At 50.3% G+C, this 15538-nt stretch overlaps 2 protein-coding genes across 6 annotated transcripts in view; one reads left to right on the top strand and one right to left on the bottom strand.

Moving 5' to 3' along the window:
• The window catches only part of SYN1 (synapsin I), a 49961-nt gene that overhangs the window by 25026 nt on the left and 9397 nt on the right, over positions 1 to 15538 (top strand). The gene's annotated exons all lie outside the window — the stretch shown is intronic.
• On the bottom strand, positions 10092 to 14460 carry TIMP1 (TIMP metallopeptidase inhibitor 1). The gene is made up of 6 exons (XM_032756817.2): positions 14280 to 14460; positions 13218 to 13346; positions 11859 to 11938; positions 11542 to 11668; positions 11209 to 11333; positions 10092 to 10360 (listed from the first exon to the last, which is right to left on the bottom strand). The coding sequence occupies exons 2-6, from the start codon at positions 13336 to 13338 to the stop codon at positions 10190 to 10192; spliced, it is 624 nt and encodes a 207-aa protein (XP_032612708.1). The 5' UTR covers positions 13339 to 13346; positions 14280 to 14460; the 3' UTR covers positions 10092 to 10189.

Raw genomic sequence — 15538 nt, 5'->3', positions numbered from 1 at the left:
GAGCTTCCATTCCCCACCCCCAGGTAGCCACCCTCCAGGAACCCCACATGTTCGGCTATCCAGAAGCTCTCCAACTCCATCCTCTTCAGCCCTTCATGGAGACTTCAATGCATAGGCAGGATTTACAACTGTATAGAAATGTGATGGGACGGCCGAGCGCGGTGGCTCACGCCTATAATCCCAGCACTTTGGGAGGCTGAGGCAGGTGGATCACCTGAGGTCGGGAGTTCTGGACCAGCCTGACCAACACGGAGAAATCCCGTATCTACTAAAAATACAAAATTAGCCAGGGGCAGTGGCGCATGCCTGTAATCCCAGCTACTCGAGCGGCTGAGGCAGGAGAATTGCTTGAACCAAGGAGGCGGAGGTTGCGGTGAGCTGAGATCACACCATTGCACTCCAGCCTGGGCAACAAGGGCGAAACTCTGTCTCAAAAAAAAAAAAAAAAAAGAAAAGAAAAAAGAAAAGAAAGAAAGAAAAGAAAGAAATGTGATGGGACAAAAAGGGTATGATCTTGTACTAACAGACTGAGTGGGGAAACCCAGCAAGGCCTGTCTGTTCAGAGCCTTAGATTCTCTCTGCAACATCCCTTCCTTCTGGGTATTGGGCAGGACCCCCTCTGAAAGGGAGGTCTTTTTTTTTTCCTTTTTGAGACAGAGTCTCACTTTGTCACCCAGCTGGAGTGTGGTGGTGTGTTCTCGGCTCACTGCAGCCTCTGCCCCCTGGGTTCAAGCAATTCTCTTGCCTCAGCCTCCCAAGTAGCTGGGACTACAGGTGTGCGCCACCACACCCGGCTAATGTTTTTTGTATTTTTAGTAGAGACGGAGTTTCACCATGTTAGCCAGGCTGGTCTTGAACTCCTGGCGTCAGGTGATCCACTTGCCTCGGCCTCCCAAAGTTCTGGGATTACAGACGTGAGCCACCGCACCTAGCCTTCTTTTTCCTTCTTTCTTTTTTTTTTTTTTTTTTTTTTTTTTTGAGATAGAGTCTGTGACTCTGTTGCCCAGGCTGGAGAGCAGTGGCACAATCTTGGCTCACTGCAACCTCCGCCTCCTGGGCTCAAGCAACCTTCCCACCTCAGCCTCCTGAGTAGCTGGGGCCACAGGTGCATGCCACCATGCCTAGCTAATTCTTTTGTATTTTTTATAAGACATTGGGTTTCACCATGTTGCTCAGGCCACTCTCAAACTCCTGAGCTTGAGCGATCTGCCTGCCTTGGCCTCTCAAAATGCTGGGATTACAGGTGTGAGCCACCACGCCTGGTAATGCTGATTTAATTTTATATTTTTAAATGTAAGACGTTAGCGTGGTTCTAAAAGTCAAAATATAAAAAAGGCATCCACAGATAAAATAGAAAACCCTAGATGAAAATAAATAATTTCCTGGGGAAACACAGTTTACCAAAATCGACCCCATTAGAGGTTAACAAACCAATTTCCATAAAAGAAATGGAGAAAGTTTTTAAGGAACTGCCCCATAAAAAAGCATCAGGCCCAGATGATTTCACAGGGGAATTCCACTGAAATGCTAGAGACCAGTTAATCCCAATGGCCACATAAATTGTTCCACAGAATGGAAAATGAAGACAAACTTCCGTATTACCTTTCTAAAGCAATTATAACATTAATAGCACAAAGAAAAGCATAGACCTGGTGCAGTGGCTCACGGCTATAATCACAGCATGTTGGGAGGCCAAGGCAGGTGGATCACTTGAGATCAGGAGTTCGAGACCGGCCTGACCAACATGGTGAAACCCCATCTCTACTAAAAATATAAAAATTAGCTGGGCGTGGTGGTGGTGCGCCTGTAGTCCCAGCTACTCCGGAGGCTGAGGCAGGAGAATAACTTGAACCCAGGAGGCAGAGGTTGAGTGAGCTGATATCGTGCCACTGCACTCCAGCCTGGGTGATAGAGCGAGACTTTGTCTCAAAAAAAAGCATAGACCATTTTTACTATAAATATCAATGCAAAAATCCTAAATAAAATATTAGCAAACAAATTCAAAACCACATTAAGGGTGAGCACAGTGGCTTACATCATAATCCCAACACTTTGGGAGGCCAAGGCAGGAGGATCACTTGAGCCCAGGAGTTCAAGACCAGCCTGGTCAACATGGTGAAACCCCATCTCTACCAAAAAAAAAACACAAAAAACAAAAACAAACAAAAACAAAACAAAAAAACACAAAATTAGCCAGACATGGTGGTGCGCCCTTGTAGTCCCAGCTACTCGGGAGGCTGAGGCAGGAGGATCACTTAAGTCCAGGAGTTTGAGGCTGCAGTGAGCTATGATCCCACCACTGCACTCCAGCCTGGGTGACAGGGTGAGACCTTGTCTCAAAAAATAAAAATAAAAAAGAATGCAGTAACAGCAGCATATGAAATCAGCATGCAGAAGTCAGTAGTTTTTATATACACAAATAACCAGATAGAAGATATAATAGAAGACAAAACATATACAATGACAACCAAAAAAACCCATAAGCTATTTTGGGATAAGATCAACAAAGGGATGTGCAAAGTGATACGAGGAAAAGTTTACAACACTCCTGAAAGGCACAAAGGTAGACTTAGGCAGATGGAAAGACATTTCTTGTTCTCAGATAGAATGAATTAACGTCATGAAAATGGCAGTTCACCTTCTCAGGTCCTTATATAATTTATATATTTAATGTGATTCCCAAAAATATACCTACAAACTTATATCTAGAGCTAGATGAGTTGATAGTAAAGTTCATATGGAAAAGCAAACATGCAAGAAAAACTAGGAAAACCCTGAAAAAGAAAAGTGATAATAAGGACTCATACTCCCAGCCCACAGGGAGTCTGATGCCTCTGCCACCAGACATTTTACGAATATTTTATTTATTTATTTATTTATTTATTTATTTATTTATTTATTTAAGACAAAATCTTGCTGTGTTGCCCAGGCCGGAGTGCAGTGGCATGATTGTAGCTCACTGCAGCCCCAACCTCCTGGGTTCCAGCAATCCTTCCACCTCAGCCTCTTGAGTAGCTATAATTACAGGTGCATGTATAGCTAATTTTTTTATTGTTTATTTTGTAGAGGCACGGTCTTGCTATGTTGCCTAGGTTGGTCTCAAACTCCTGGCCTCAAGCAATCCTCCTGCCTTGGCCTCCCAAAACTCTGGGATTACAGGCGTGAGCCGCCATGTCCAGCCTGAAGCTTTTATAATTTAAATAGTATGATGCTGACCCATGAATAGACAGGCTGACAGATTAAAGGAAGAAAAACAAAAGTCCAGTTATAGATCCATGTACATATGGAACTTAGGTGTATGATCAAAGTAGTGACTCAAGTCACTAGAGCAAAGAGGGACTTTTTAGTAAAGTTTCGTTTTTGTCATCTAAATTCTTCATTCTTCTGAAATTCCTTTTTGTATACAGTGTGAAGGAGGTAGGGATTGAGTTCATCTTTTTCCTTATAGGTAAGCTTTTGTCCCCCACTGAGCTTGCATGTCACCTCTGTCATATATATACTAACTTTTTTTTTTTTTTTTTGAGACAGGGTCTCTGTTGCCCAGGCTGGAGTGCAGTGGCGTGATCTTGGCTCACTGCAGCCTCCACCTCCTGGGTTCAAGCAATTCTCCCACCTCAGCCTCCCGAGTAGCTGGGATTACAGGGGCATCCCACCACACCCAGCTAATTTTTGCATTTGTAGTAGAGATGGGTTTTCACCATGTTGGCCAGGCTGCTCTCGAACTCCTGACTTAAGGTGATCCACCCGCCTCGGCCTCCCAAAGTGCTGGGATTACAGGCGTGAGCCACCGCGCCCGGCCTATACTAACATTTCATATCTTTGTCCTGCAGGTTCAGAACTCTATTCTGTTCCATTGGCCACTTTCTGTAAACCTGTACCAAAGCCATACTACCTTAACAGCAACTTTTCTCATTAATTCCTAGTGCCTGGTAGGGCAGCAGCACCTCCTGGCTGTTTTGTAACTATGTAGTTCTGAGAAGAGTAGAACATCGTAGAACTATGTTCTACTCTTGTCAGGGACAGAGAGAACAGGACTTCAGAGGCCAGGAAGAAGACAGAGTCAAGGGTGGGTAACAGAGGGCGGGTGGCAGAGGCATTAGACTCCCTGCAGGCCAGCTTGCCACCGGGTTTTCCCCTTTTGTTCCCAGCTCCCTGTGTAGCATGGAGGGAATTTGTAGGAGCAGTACTTGGAAGCCTTGGTGGGAAGGTTGCCTAGCCTCCGTCATGTGGTGGGCGACACATGCTGGGGACTCTGGGACCAATGCCCTATCTATTCCCATGCAGGTCACAGGCTGCCAGGAGCCCTCTGAAGGCTACTCAGCTCAACTGTGTCTAAATAGTCACCACTGGGGTGGGGGAGACATGAGAAGACCTGTTAAGCAGTTTAACTTCCCTTCACCCCACCTTCCCTCTCCTGGTCACGTCTACCTAGACACACAGACCTGGGGAAGGGCCACTCTCCCAGTGGGGAATGGCCCTCCCTTGCCACCGCCACTCAGGTGATATATGGTGCAGCAAGTATTTATGGAGGGCACACGATGTGACAGGTGGTGTCCAACCCCAAGGCCTTCTCTGGGCCCAGGATTCACAGTCTCTGTGGAGTAAAGAAAGAAAAGGGGGCTCTGAGGTGTGAATGACCAGGGTCAAGGATATGGGAGTTGTGTGAAGGAGAGAGGGCAGGAGTGAGCAAAGAATTGAAGGAGGGTGCAGGAGGGATATGTCACTGGGGTGGGGAGTTTCTTTTGGGGGCCAATTTTATTGAGATATTGCAAGTTCAGCAAAGGGGACATATCCTAAGTGTACAGCCCTTTGAGTGTTCACAAAGTGAACATACTCTTGTCACCTGCACCCAGATCAAGAAACAGAATGTGACCAGAACTCCACACAGTTAGAAGTTGGTGGGTGTTGGTGGGGCAGAGTGGCTCATGCCTGTAACTCTAGCCCTTTGGGAGGCCAAGGCAGGAGGATCACTTGAGCCCAGGAGTTCGAGACCAGTCTGGGCAACATGGTGAAACCCCATCTCTACTAAAAATAGAAAAATTAGCCAGGCGTTGCAGCACGTGCCTGGAGTCCCAGCTACTTGAGAGGCTAGGCTGGGAGGATCACTTGAGCCAGGGAGGTCAAGGCTGCAGTGAACCATGATCACACTACTGCACTCAGCCTGGGCAACAGAGGGAGACCCTGTCTCGAAAAAAAAAAAGTTGGTGGTCTTCAAGGGGCTTGGGGCAGGGGTTGGGGGAGGTTGATGGGCTTAAGGAGGTTTATAATTTTGAGGAAGGTGGAGAGTCACCAGCTCACCATGGCTGAGTGGAAGTATGGGTCCAAGGCAAGAAGCTGTCACATGTGAAGATTCAATAGCAAACCTCGGGTCACCAGGGAAGGCACCCAAGTTTGTGGCTTCATGTTCTTCTCGCCAGTGCTTAGAGAAGCACATGTCCCCACAGAGATTGTGCAAGGTTGGGGTTCAGGTATGCAGCTCTGCCCAGGGAGGGGGAGACAGGGAAGCCCCTGGAGGTGGCTGAGTCACTGCACTGCTTCACATGCTTCTCATAGCTTCTGCTCCTACAAGAGTAGGGCAGTGCGGGCCAGGGAACAATAAAAGAGAATCACAAACAGAAAGGGAACCACGAGGAGTGGGAACAGGAGCTGGAGCAGGGCTTGATAGTAGGGAACATGCAGGCAGAGACCGATGGCCCACGCCTGTAATCCCAGCACTTTGGGAGGCTGAGCTGGGAGGATCGCTTGAGCCTAGGAGTTCCAGACCAGCCTGGGCAACATGGCAAAACCCCGTCTCTACAAAAAATTAGCTGGGCATGGTGGCATGTGCCTGTAGTCCCAGCTACTTAGCTGGCTGAGGTGGGAGGATCGCTTGAGCCCAGGAGGTTGAGGTTGCAATGAACCATGATTGCACCACTGCACTCCAGCCGGGGCAACAGAGTGAGACTCTGTCTTTAAAATAAAATAAAATAAAATAAAATAAAACATTTTACAAAAGAGTAGGGAATATGTAGAAGGAGCAAGGGATAGGAAGTAGGCAACAGGGACAAGGAGCAGGGAATAGGAAGAAGAAGTAGGGGAGCAAGAGGCAGGAAGAACAGGGGCAAGCCAAAACACAAAGGGGACGCCTGTGGCTGCGGGAGTCCCTGAGGGACTCACTCAAGGCCCCATCGCATCCTTTCCTGTAAAAAGTTAGGAAGCCCTTTCTGGGCTCCTCCCTGAGCGCCTTCTAAGGATGCACCCCCCATCTCGCAGAGTGCAGACTTCTATCCCTCAAAGGGCCTGGAGGGACAGAGGCCATGCCCCAAGGACCAGTGTAGCATGACCATATGTCCCTTGGCTAGGACATGCTATGATCCCCAAGTCTCAAAGACTCAGAACACTACGGACTGGGGACAGAATTTGCTGTGATGGGCTGAAAATGGGAACATAGTATTGTGGGACGGGGGTTCTTCGTGGGGAGAATGCCCCAGGGATGGGGACTTTTTGTTCCAGGGTGGTGCAGAGGGAGACCTGAGGGTGAGGAGTCCACACAGGGTGGGGACAGGTTGGCTGGCCTGCTGTTAGGAATCTCTAAAGGGGAACCTCTCCTCATGGTGTCGCCACAGTTGTTGTGGGTGGGCGTGTAGAAGGATCTAACCACCTTGCTCTTTATTTTCAGGTGCTTCTATGAGCCACAGGTTCAGGACTCCACTAGGAAACTGGATTGTCTGTGAGGGGGAAAAGAGAGAGGGACACTGGGACTGAGGAGCATTTATGGCATAAAGAGCTGGGATCTTAGTATCACATCAGTAGCTTTTGGGTCTCAGAGACCTACCCCGTTCCTTCAGGCAGAGCAGGGTCAGGAGCTTGTATTTTGGTGAGGAGACTGGTGTGGGGGAGAAATGGACATTAAATTATTGGTACTAATCATACACGTTATTTCCGATATTGTATATTATCGTGCCTAATATCAAACATTGTTTGCAATATTATAAATAATCACTACTAAAGTTATAAGTTAAGTTATAGTTATCATAACTACTCCTAGTAACTAATGCTTGTAAGTGCTATATGCCTAGCACTGTTCCAAGTACTTCACATATACAACCTCATTTAATATGGACGTTGTCTCTATGAGTTAGGCCTTCTTTTTATCCCTGTCTTACAGATGCAGGAACTGAGGCTCAGAGAGGTAATATGATTTATTCAAGGACACAGAGCTAAGACAGGGCAGGGGCAGGATTTGAATGCAGATGATCTGGCTCCAAGGTTCCGCTTTTTTTTTCCCCCCTTTTGAGACAGAGTCTCGCTCTGTCGCCCAGGCTGGAGTACAGTGGCTTGATCTCAGCTCACTGCAAGCTCTGCCTCCCAGGTTCATGCCATTCTCCTGCCTCAGCCTCTCGAGTAGCTGGGACTACAGGTGCCCACCACCATACTCGGCTAATTTTTTTTTTTTTTTTTGGTATTTTTAATAGAGACAGGGTTTCACCTTGTTAGCCAGGATGGTCTCGATCTCCTGACCTCGTGATCTGCCCACCTTGGCCTCTCAAATTGCTGGGATTACAGGCGTGAGCCACCGTGCCCGGCCTTTTTTTTTTTCTTTTTTTTTGAGACACAGTCTTGCTCTATCCCCCAGGCTGGGGTGCAGTGGCATGATCTCAGCTCCCTGCAACTTCTGCCTCCTGGGTTCAAGCAATTCTTGTGCCTCAGCCTCCCAAGTAACTGGGGCCACAGGCATGCGCCACCACAGCTGGCTAATTTTTGTATATTTAGTAGAGATGGAAACCATGTTGGCCAGGCTCGTCTTGAACTCCTGACCTCGTGATCCACCCGCCTTGGCCTCCCAAAGTGCTAGTATTACAGGCATCAGCCACCATGACTGGCCCATTTCCTGTGTTTTGACGCCCCCAAAAATATCCAGGGGGCAAAGACACCCCGTAAACATCCTCCAACCCCACCATAGACCTCTGAAGGATTCTAGGCCAGGACTGTGACGCCCATATTTAAACATGGCGAGAAGGACTGAGGCTCAGGTGAGAGAAGTACTGGCCCCCCAGGCTCCCCACTGAGCTGGGTCCCATGCTGAATACCACACATGGCTGTGACCCCTACGAGCTTCCTCTCAGCTGTCACAGAGTCTCTCCCAAACAGAGATTCACCCATAGACACCCCGAATGCTGGGAATGGAGGATGCTCACTTGACCTATTTTAACGGATGTTCTACAAGAGCAATGGGGGATGTAATGAGCCCAGGGTTACGGATCCTGCCAGGAGCTCATGCCAGGTCTCTGGGGGAGGTAGCCTCATCTGCTGTTCTGGACTCTGTGTCCCCTGAGGCACCGGTCCTCCCTGTCCATTCTGCATTGCACTTGGAGAAGGGCTGACCTGCAGGGTACACAGGTCGGCAGGAGAACGACCTCCACACTGGGTTCCATCCTTCCCCTGCTACTTCACCTTCCCCCTAGGGCTTGGAAGAGCTGAGGACTTAGGAAATGGGCCCTGAGGCCAGGGAGCAGCTTAAGAGTGCAGGTAGCTGACACTAAGTTTTGGTGAATTGCCAGGAGCGGTCAGACTCTTGCAGGCAGCTGAGGAAACATTGACAAGGTCACCAGGGATGAACCAGGGCTCGGGCCCTTGCCTTACAGTTGTGCCCATCAGCAAAGGCTGCGGTTAGCCCCCTTCGTTGGACAAGATTCAGACCCTCCAAGGGCGTAACCAAGGTGTAGATATTGATGTAGAAATTGTTGCTGCGTGCGCATTCCCTGCTCAAGTGGCTGAGTACTGTGTGTTCAAAATCTGCCCATTCCCGTCCAGGACATAATTTGGGCCGTGGGGTAACCTCCCAGGAGTGTAAAAGGCTCTGGGACAGGACCACAGAAGATCCAGGGGGCTGTGCTTGGTGACCTAGAATGCCCTGGAGGAGACCTGGGTTCTTATTGGTAAGAGCAGTGGGTACTCTGATGAGAGGGAATTTGGGGGTCCTTTTCTTTACCAAAGGAGATATATTGGGGCCCTTTTCAAGTAGGTTCAGGTCAGGAGGACACAGGTGCTCCATTGAATGTTTGCACCAATCTGAAATTCTAGTTTCCAAGGGCCTCACTTGAGTCAAGACCTTTGGAGTATGAGGGGCAGGAGCCAGGGACTGGACCCCGCTGTGGGAGCAGGAAGGCCTCAGAGGGGAGTATTTGGAGGTTCTCTCACTCAGTTTTTCTAGAGGAAGGATGATTCAGAAAGGTGAGGGTCGAATCTAGAGACCCTAGTTTGGGTGAGGGGACAGTTGGGTTGAGGGAGGTGTGTGGAGGGTATGGGCCAGCATATCTGACTGGTCTTGATTTTGAACCCTACCTGCATTTCATTGCTGGCAGTATTTCCTTCCAAGTTGGTCAGAGGAGTGAGGGGAGAAGTAGGGGAGGGAGGATGGCAGAGCTTGGGGATTTTTAGCTTATACCTTCTCTCCATCCCACCTCTCCTCTGCCCCAAACAGCCCCTTCCAAGGAATGTCCTGCAGCCATGGCTGGGGAGCCAGGGCCACCCCTTCTTCCCAAGTCCCCAGCTGGGTTACTGTGGGACCCTGGGTGCCTTGGGTCCCCTTTCACTCAAGTCAGACTCATGGTACAAAACCTGAGGGTGGGGACAGTAACACCCACGTGTTTGGATGGGGCATCCTCACTGGACAACATCAGGACTGTGCTTGAGGCAATGACAGTCATTTGCCAATTGGTAGGGCATTTGTCAATGACTCTGTCAGCTGGCAAGATGTGTGAATAGGGAATTTCCAATAAGGCAAGTGATTTGTCAGCTGTGGGATAATTTATAACTAGAAAGCCCTGGGCAAATAGCAATTAGGAATCAGTATAGAAAAATGTTTTAAAGTATTGACTGGAGAAATTATTCAGAGGTTACGGTTGATAATGCATGTTCAGTGACCATTACTGCTGTTGCAGATCATCAGTGCTAATGCTAATGTTGAGAATTACCACCAGTACATCAGAATTTAAGTAAAATATAAAAACCCAACATTTGGCATCCCTCATCCCCACTGGTCCCAGGGTGCTCACACCAGGTCATCAGCAACATGGGTTTGTTCCCAGGCACTACACGGAAACAGTGTCTGCTGGGTGGTAACTCTTTATTTCATTGTCCAGAGGAAAGATGGGAGTGGGAACAGGGTGGACACTGTGCAGGCTTCAGCTTCCACTCCGGGCAGGATTCAGGCTATCTGGGACCGCAGGGACTGCCAGGTGCACAGCCCTGGCTCCCGAGGCAGGCAGGCAAGGTGACGGGACTGGAAGCCCTTTTCAGAGCCTTGAAGAAGCTGGTCCGTCCACAAGCAATGAGTGCCACTCTGCAGTTTGCAGGGGATGGATAAACAGGGAAACACCTGGAAGGGAGGAGGGAGACATCTCTGAGGGCTTCTCCCTGCCTCCCCCGTGGAGCAGAACTTCCTCTCCTCAGCTTTCAACACTGAGCCGATACGGAGACTTGCTCTCACCCCACCTAAGTACATACCCCAGGACAGCCCCTCCCATTGAGGGAAATGTCACTGGGTCCTGCAAGGTAACAGTAAGGCAGTAAATCAGTGTCCTGGAATGGTGGGGAATAGGCCCTGGGGGTCAGTCAGGCAGGTCGCCTGTGGAATTGTCCCAAAGGACAGGGAAAAAATGGCAGTAGTAAGGGGCCCCACCCGGTTGGCGGCTAAGGAGTTTAGGCACAGGAATAACCAGTGGGGCTCCAAGATAGTCACTGGGCTCAGAAGCCATCAGGAGCCATCAGGGAACAGGCTTGGACTAGCCAGGAGGTCAATGTAACACCCTCTGGTGTCTGGAATAGTCAGAGCTGCAGAGCAACAAGCAGATGTGCTGAGGAACGGTCAGTGGGATTAGGGAACAGCACTTTGGGTCTTGGAGAACATTCTGGGGAACCAAGAAACAATCCCAGGGGCTCAGGAACGGGGAGTGGGATTACAGAATAGTCACAAGGAAGAATTAGAGGGACCAAGGAGGGACAGGCGATCACACGGTATTGGACACAGGGCAAGGGAGCAGCCAGAATTTGTAAGGGAGCAGTCTCGGGCTTGGGGAAATAGCAAGAGAGATCAGGGACAGCCCTTAGGGTTGGGGAGCAGCCACAGGGACACAGAATAGCCAGAGGGAGCAAGAAACAAGCCCACGATTTAGGGAATGGCCTTGGGAAGGATCTCCCGTTGGAGGTCAGGGTCCAGGCACTCACTGTGCATTCCTCACAGCCAACAGTGTAGGTCTTGGTGAAGCCCCGGCGCTGAGCTAAGCTCAGACTGTTCCAGGGAGCCACGAAACTGCAGGTGGTGATGTGCAAGAGTCCGTCCTGCAGTTTTCCTAAGGAGAAAGGGGGGAAAACCGACAAGCAGCTTGTGATTGGCTGAGCCGCCAGGCTGGCAAAGGCCCGGCCTTCTGATAGGCTGAAATTGGGGTGGTCCCCATTTCCAGTGGGACCATTCCCATCAGAGCCTCGCCCCCTCGCGGTTGCTAGGCCGCGTCCCAGGGACTGGTTGGCGTGGCACAGGGCGCGGGGACGGTGCCTCACCAGCAATGAGAAACTCCTCGCTGCGGTTGTGGGACCTGTGGAAGTATCCGCAGACACTCTCCATGGCGGGGGTGTAGACGAACCGGATGTCAGCGGCATCCCCTAAGGCTTGGAACCCTTTGTACATCTGTTGATGGATGAGGGGAAGTGTCTCTTTTACTGACATAATCCTCCCACTCCAGGTTCTTCCCTGAAGTCATATAGCATCCCAAGATCACAGCCAACTTTCTCGCACCAGCCAGTGGCCAGAGGTTTCTGTTTTGACCGGGAGGAAGATGTTAGAAAATGCTGGGAAAAGGGGCGGGGGCAGGGGATACCTTGGTCATCTTGATCTCATAACGCTGGTATAAGGTGGTCTGGTTGACTTCTGGTGTCCCCACAAACTTGGCCTTGATGACTGCAGGAGAGGAGGGAAATATGAGTCAAATGGACTGTATGAGCCAATAAAAATAAGATCATCATCATCATCATCATCATACCAGCAAAGCGCATACATAAATAGGGGTTATTGGATGCCAGACAGCACACAAAGTGATTTACACATTTGTTCATTGATTCATCTGTATGTTGAGTGTCTCTCTTTGCCAGGCACTGCTTAAGCCATTTTCATACATTGATTTGTTCATTTACTCCTCAAATATTTGGGAGTGCCCACCGTGTGCCAGACATTGTTCTGGGTGTTAGGGACACAACAGTGAACAAAACACAGAAATCCCTTTCCTTGTGGAGTTCACATTCTAGCCAGGAGGAGACAGGCTAAGAACAAACAAAATAAGGATATGGAATGTTAGACATTAAGTATAATGGGGAATTACAGACCTACGTAAGGGGCTGACAAAGATTCTTTGCTCGACCAAACTTTACTCAGGCTCCTGAACCTTCTCCTAGGCCCATCTGTGCACTTCCTTGTAAAATCCAGTTTTAGCCAAGAGCCTTGCTAAGTCAGTTTAGCAAGAACCCCTATCCTCTATATCCGATCATCCTCAATCTCTGATCATCCTCAATACCTGATCATCCTTGCTATCTGACTGGGTTCTTCATCTTCCACCATCCCCCAGGTGATGTCTGATTCCCCTTGGCCTGCCTTCAGCAAGAATCCTGTTAGGTCGGTTTAGCCAGAATCCCCCTTACCCCTGATGTTTCTTCTTAGTAATTTCCACCCAGAGACCCTCACACTGCTCCTTACCTACACATTCCCACTGGCCCATGCTGTATTCAGTGTTGAGCCCAATCTCTCTTCCCGACTGCAAGATCCCATTGCAGTGGTTCCTATACCCATCACCATGGTCCTGAATATGGTCTTCCTTACTGTGCTATAACAAGTATCACTGAATATTTTTCTCTTTAATAGGAGATCAGGAGTATTAAGGGGCAGGGGTTAAAATTTTAAATAGGATGGCCAGGGAAGACCATCCTGAGAAAGTGACGTTTGAGGCAGCTACCCAGTGGATACCTGGGGGGAAAATGTACCAGGCAGAGGGAGCAGCCAGCACGCAGGTCCTGTGGTGGGCTTGGGCACGGAGTACTCAAGGAAGTGTGAGGATGCCAGTGTGGCTAAAGCAGAGGAAGTGCAGGGGCGAGTGGAATCATTCTAGAGGTAAGTGCCATGGTGAGCCCCACTGGACTGAAAGGGAAACCAAGGCAGAGTGTGTGGGCTGAGTGGGGTGAGGACTCACCGAGGTCGGAATTGCAGAAGGCCGTCTGTGGGTGGGGTGGGACACAGGTGCAGGCCCTGCTGGGGGCTATCAGCCACAGCAACAACAGGATGCCAGAAGCCAGGGGCTCAAAGGGGGCCATGGTGGGTTCTGTGGGGAAGGGGGATGTCAGGCAGGCCCCGGCCCAGCTGATCTGCTGACCTGGGCAGGTCATCCACCCCATCCTGCCCCGGGGCAGCCTATGGGGGGGATTAGGGGGCTGGATTTCGGCTTGAGGGGTTGGTAAGCTTGGGGATTTTAAGGGGATTGGGGAGCGCAGAGGAATTTAGGGTTTAGAGAGTTGGGAGAGTTTAAATTATTGAGGGACTGAGTGAGTTGCGGGGTTATGGGGTTGTGGCACTTGGGGGAGAAGGGGGCTGAGGAAGTTTGAGGAATGAGGGGATTGGGGAATTCTGGAGGTTGAGGAGTTTGGGGGTGAGGAATTTGGGATTGGGGGCTGGAAGAGTTTGCAGGAGGCAGAGTTTAGTGGTTGTGTATATTAAGAGATATAAGGGGCTGGGGGAATTAAGGGAGGTTGAGGAATTTGGAGGAGGTTGGGGGTTTAGGGAGCTGGGGGAGTTTGGAGGTTGAAGGGGTTGGGGGAATTTGGGGGCTTAAGGCAATGGGGATACTTGAGGAATTTGAGGGCAAAAGAAGTTTGGGAGCTGGGGAACTGGGGATTGGGGATCTGGGGGAGTTTAGGGAGCTGCAGGGGTTAGCGGTGGGTATTTAGGGGGTGATGAGGGAAATTGGGGGATGAAGGAATTTGCGGGGGGATTTGGAAAGCATTTGTGATATTAGGGGGTCATGGGTTTGGGGGAGTTGGGGACGGATGTCAGGGGGTCTAGGGAGTTTGGAGCCTCGGGGTTGGGAAAGCGGTTCCAGCCTCCGACCCTCTTCCCCCTAGACTAGCCCAGGGTCCTGGTACCCGCAGGCCAAGCTGAGTAGACAGGCATCTGGCATGGGAGTGCACGGGCCTGGTGGCTAGCACCCAAGCTGCAGCCCAGCCCCGGTCCCTGCTGGGCCACCCCGGGCCCTGCTTACCTCTGGTGTCTCTCTGGGCGCTGGATCTGCGGCGATGGCGGCAGGGCCTGAGCGCTAGAGGATAAATGTCCACGCTAGGGGCGGGGGTGGCAGCGGGTGCGGAAACCACAGGCCTCCAGGCTTCCTGGATGCATTACTCATCCACCCACCATCAGTGCAGAAGCCAAGGGGCGGGCCGACGAAAGGAGATACACCCTCCTCCTCTCCCACCCCCCTCCTCTCCCTCTCCCTGGGCCTCGCCCGGGCCAGCCCCCTCCCCCACCTCCACGTCAGTCACTACTCCTTCCAGGCCGCCTCAGCGGAGAGCTTAGAGGCCGCATTCCTCCCGGCCCAGTCCCCTAAAGTCTCCAGAATCTATCCAATCACCCACATCCCCCAAGCTCCCTATGGCTCAAACCCAAATTAGCCCAGTCCCCTAAAGTCTCCAGAATCTATCCAATCACCCACATCCCCCAAGCTCCCTATGGCTCAAACCCAAATTAGTTCAGCCCTTCAACATTTATTGTGCATCTACTGTGTGCCAAGCACACAAAAATCCCTTGTTTTGTATGTCTGACATGCTGGTGAGGGGTGGCAGAGAGGAAACAAGCAGTGGAGGGAGATAAGGCAGGTGAATGGGGAGGAATACAAAATGGGGAAACTGAGGCACGCAGCGGTTAAGTGACTTACCCAGGATCACAGAGTCATGGCAGAACTGAGACTGGAACTCAGGTGACCAGGAGCCAAAGCCAGGGTCTCAAATAACACAGGCAAATAGCCGGCATTTATATAGCACCGACCGTATACCAGGCACACAGCATAGTTTATCTCACTCAAAGCTCACAACAAATCTCTGAGATGGGTACCGGTTATTATTCCCATTTTACAGATGAGGAAATATGGGGCATAGAGGAGCTGAAGAATTTTCCCAAGATCACAGGGCATGGCCAGGATTCAAACAGAGGCTACCTGGCACCAGGATTGTAACTCAGGAGTGGCACCGTCCTAGCAAGCAGGGAATGGTGCGGGTGAATGAATGAGCATTGGGAAGGGGGTGGCCATGAATGATGGTGAAAGAAGCAAGTGAGTGGGTCAGTAGAAAACTAATCCCCACCCCATCTTGCCCTGCCCCTTCCCCATGGACCTGTACCCCTGGTGGGGGGTGGGGTGGGGCAATCCTTGCCCACCAGCTTTTTGACAATGCAGGAATCTTCCCTGGGGTTCTGATTAACATCCTTAATTCGAGGAGGATAGATCAATAATAATAATTGTAGTGATGA

The sequence above is a fragment of the Hylobates moloch genome, unplaced genomic scaffold (assembly GCF_009828535.3).
Source record: "Hylobates moloch isolate HMO894 unplaced genomic scaffold, HMol_V3 SCAFFOLD_7, whole genome shotgun sequence".
NCBI classification, from domain to species: Eukaryota; Metazoa; Chordata; class Mammalia; order Primates; family Hylobatidae; genus Hylobates; species Hylobates moloch.
The sequence above is the reverse complement of the archived record's forward strand: the minus strand, read 5'-3'. Positions and strand labels throughout refer to the sequence as shown.

What these genes read in the sequence shown, in the direction of transcription:
- TIMP1 (XM_032756817.2), bottom strand. Translation starts at nt 13,338, where the DNA reads ATGGCCCCCTTTGAGCCCCTGGCTTCTGGCATCCTGTTGTTGCTGTGG. An exon ending in CTTCTGCAATTCCGACCTCG is followed by an intron (nt 11,939 to 13,217) that starts GTGAGTCCTCAC and finishes CCTCTCCTGCAG; the next exon opens with TCATCAAGGCCAAGTTTGTG. An exon ending in CGAGGAGTTTCTCATTGCTG is followed by an intron (nt 11,334 to 11,541) that starts GTGAGGCACCGT and finishes CTTTCTCCTTAG; the next exon opens with GAAAACTGCAGGACGGACTC.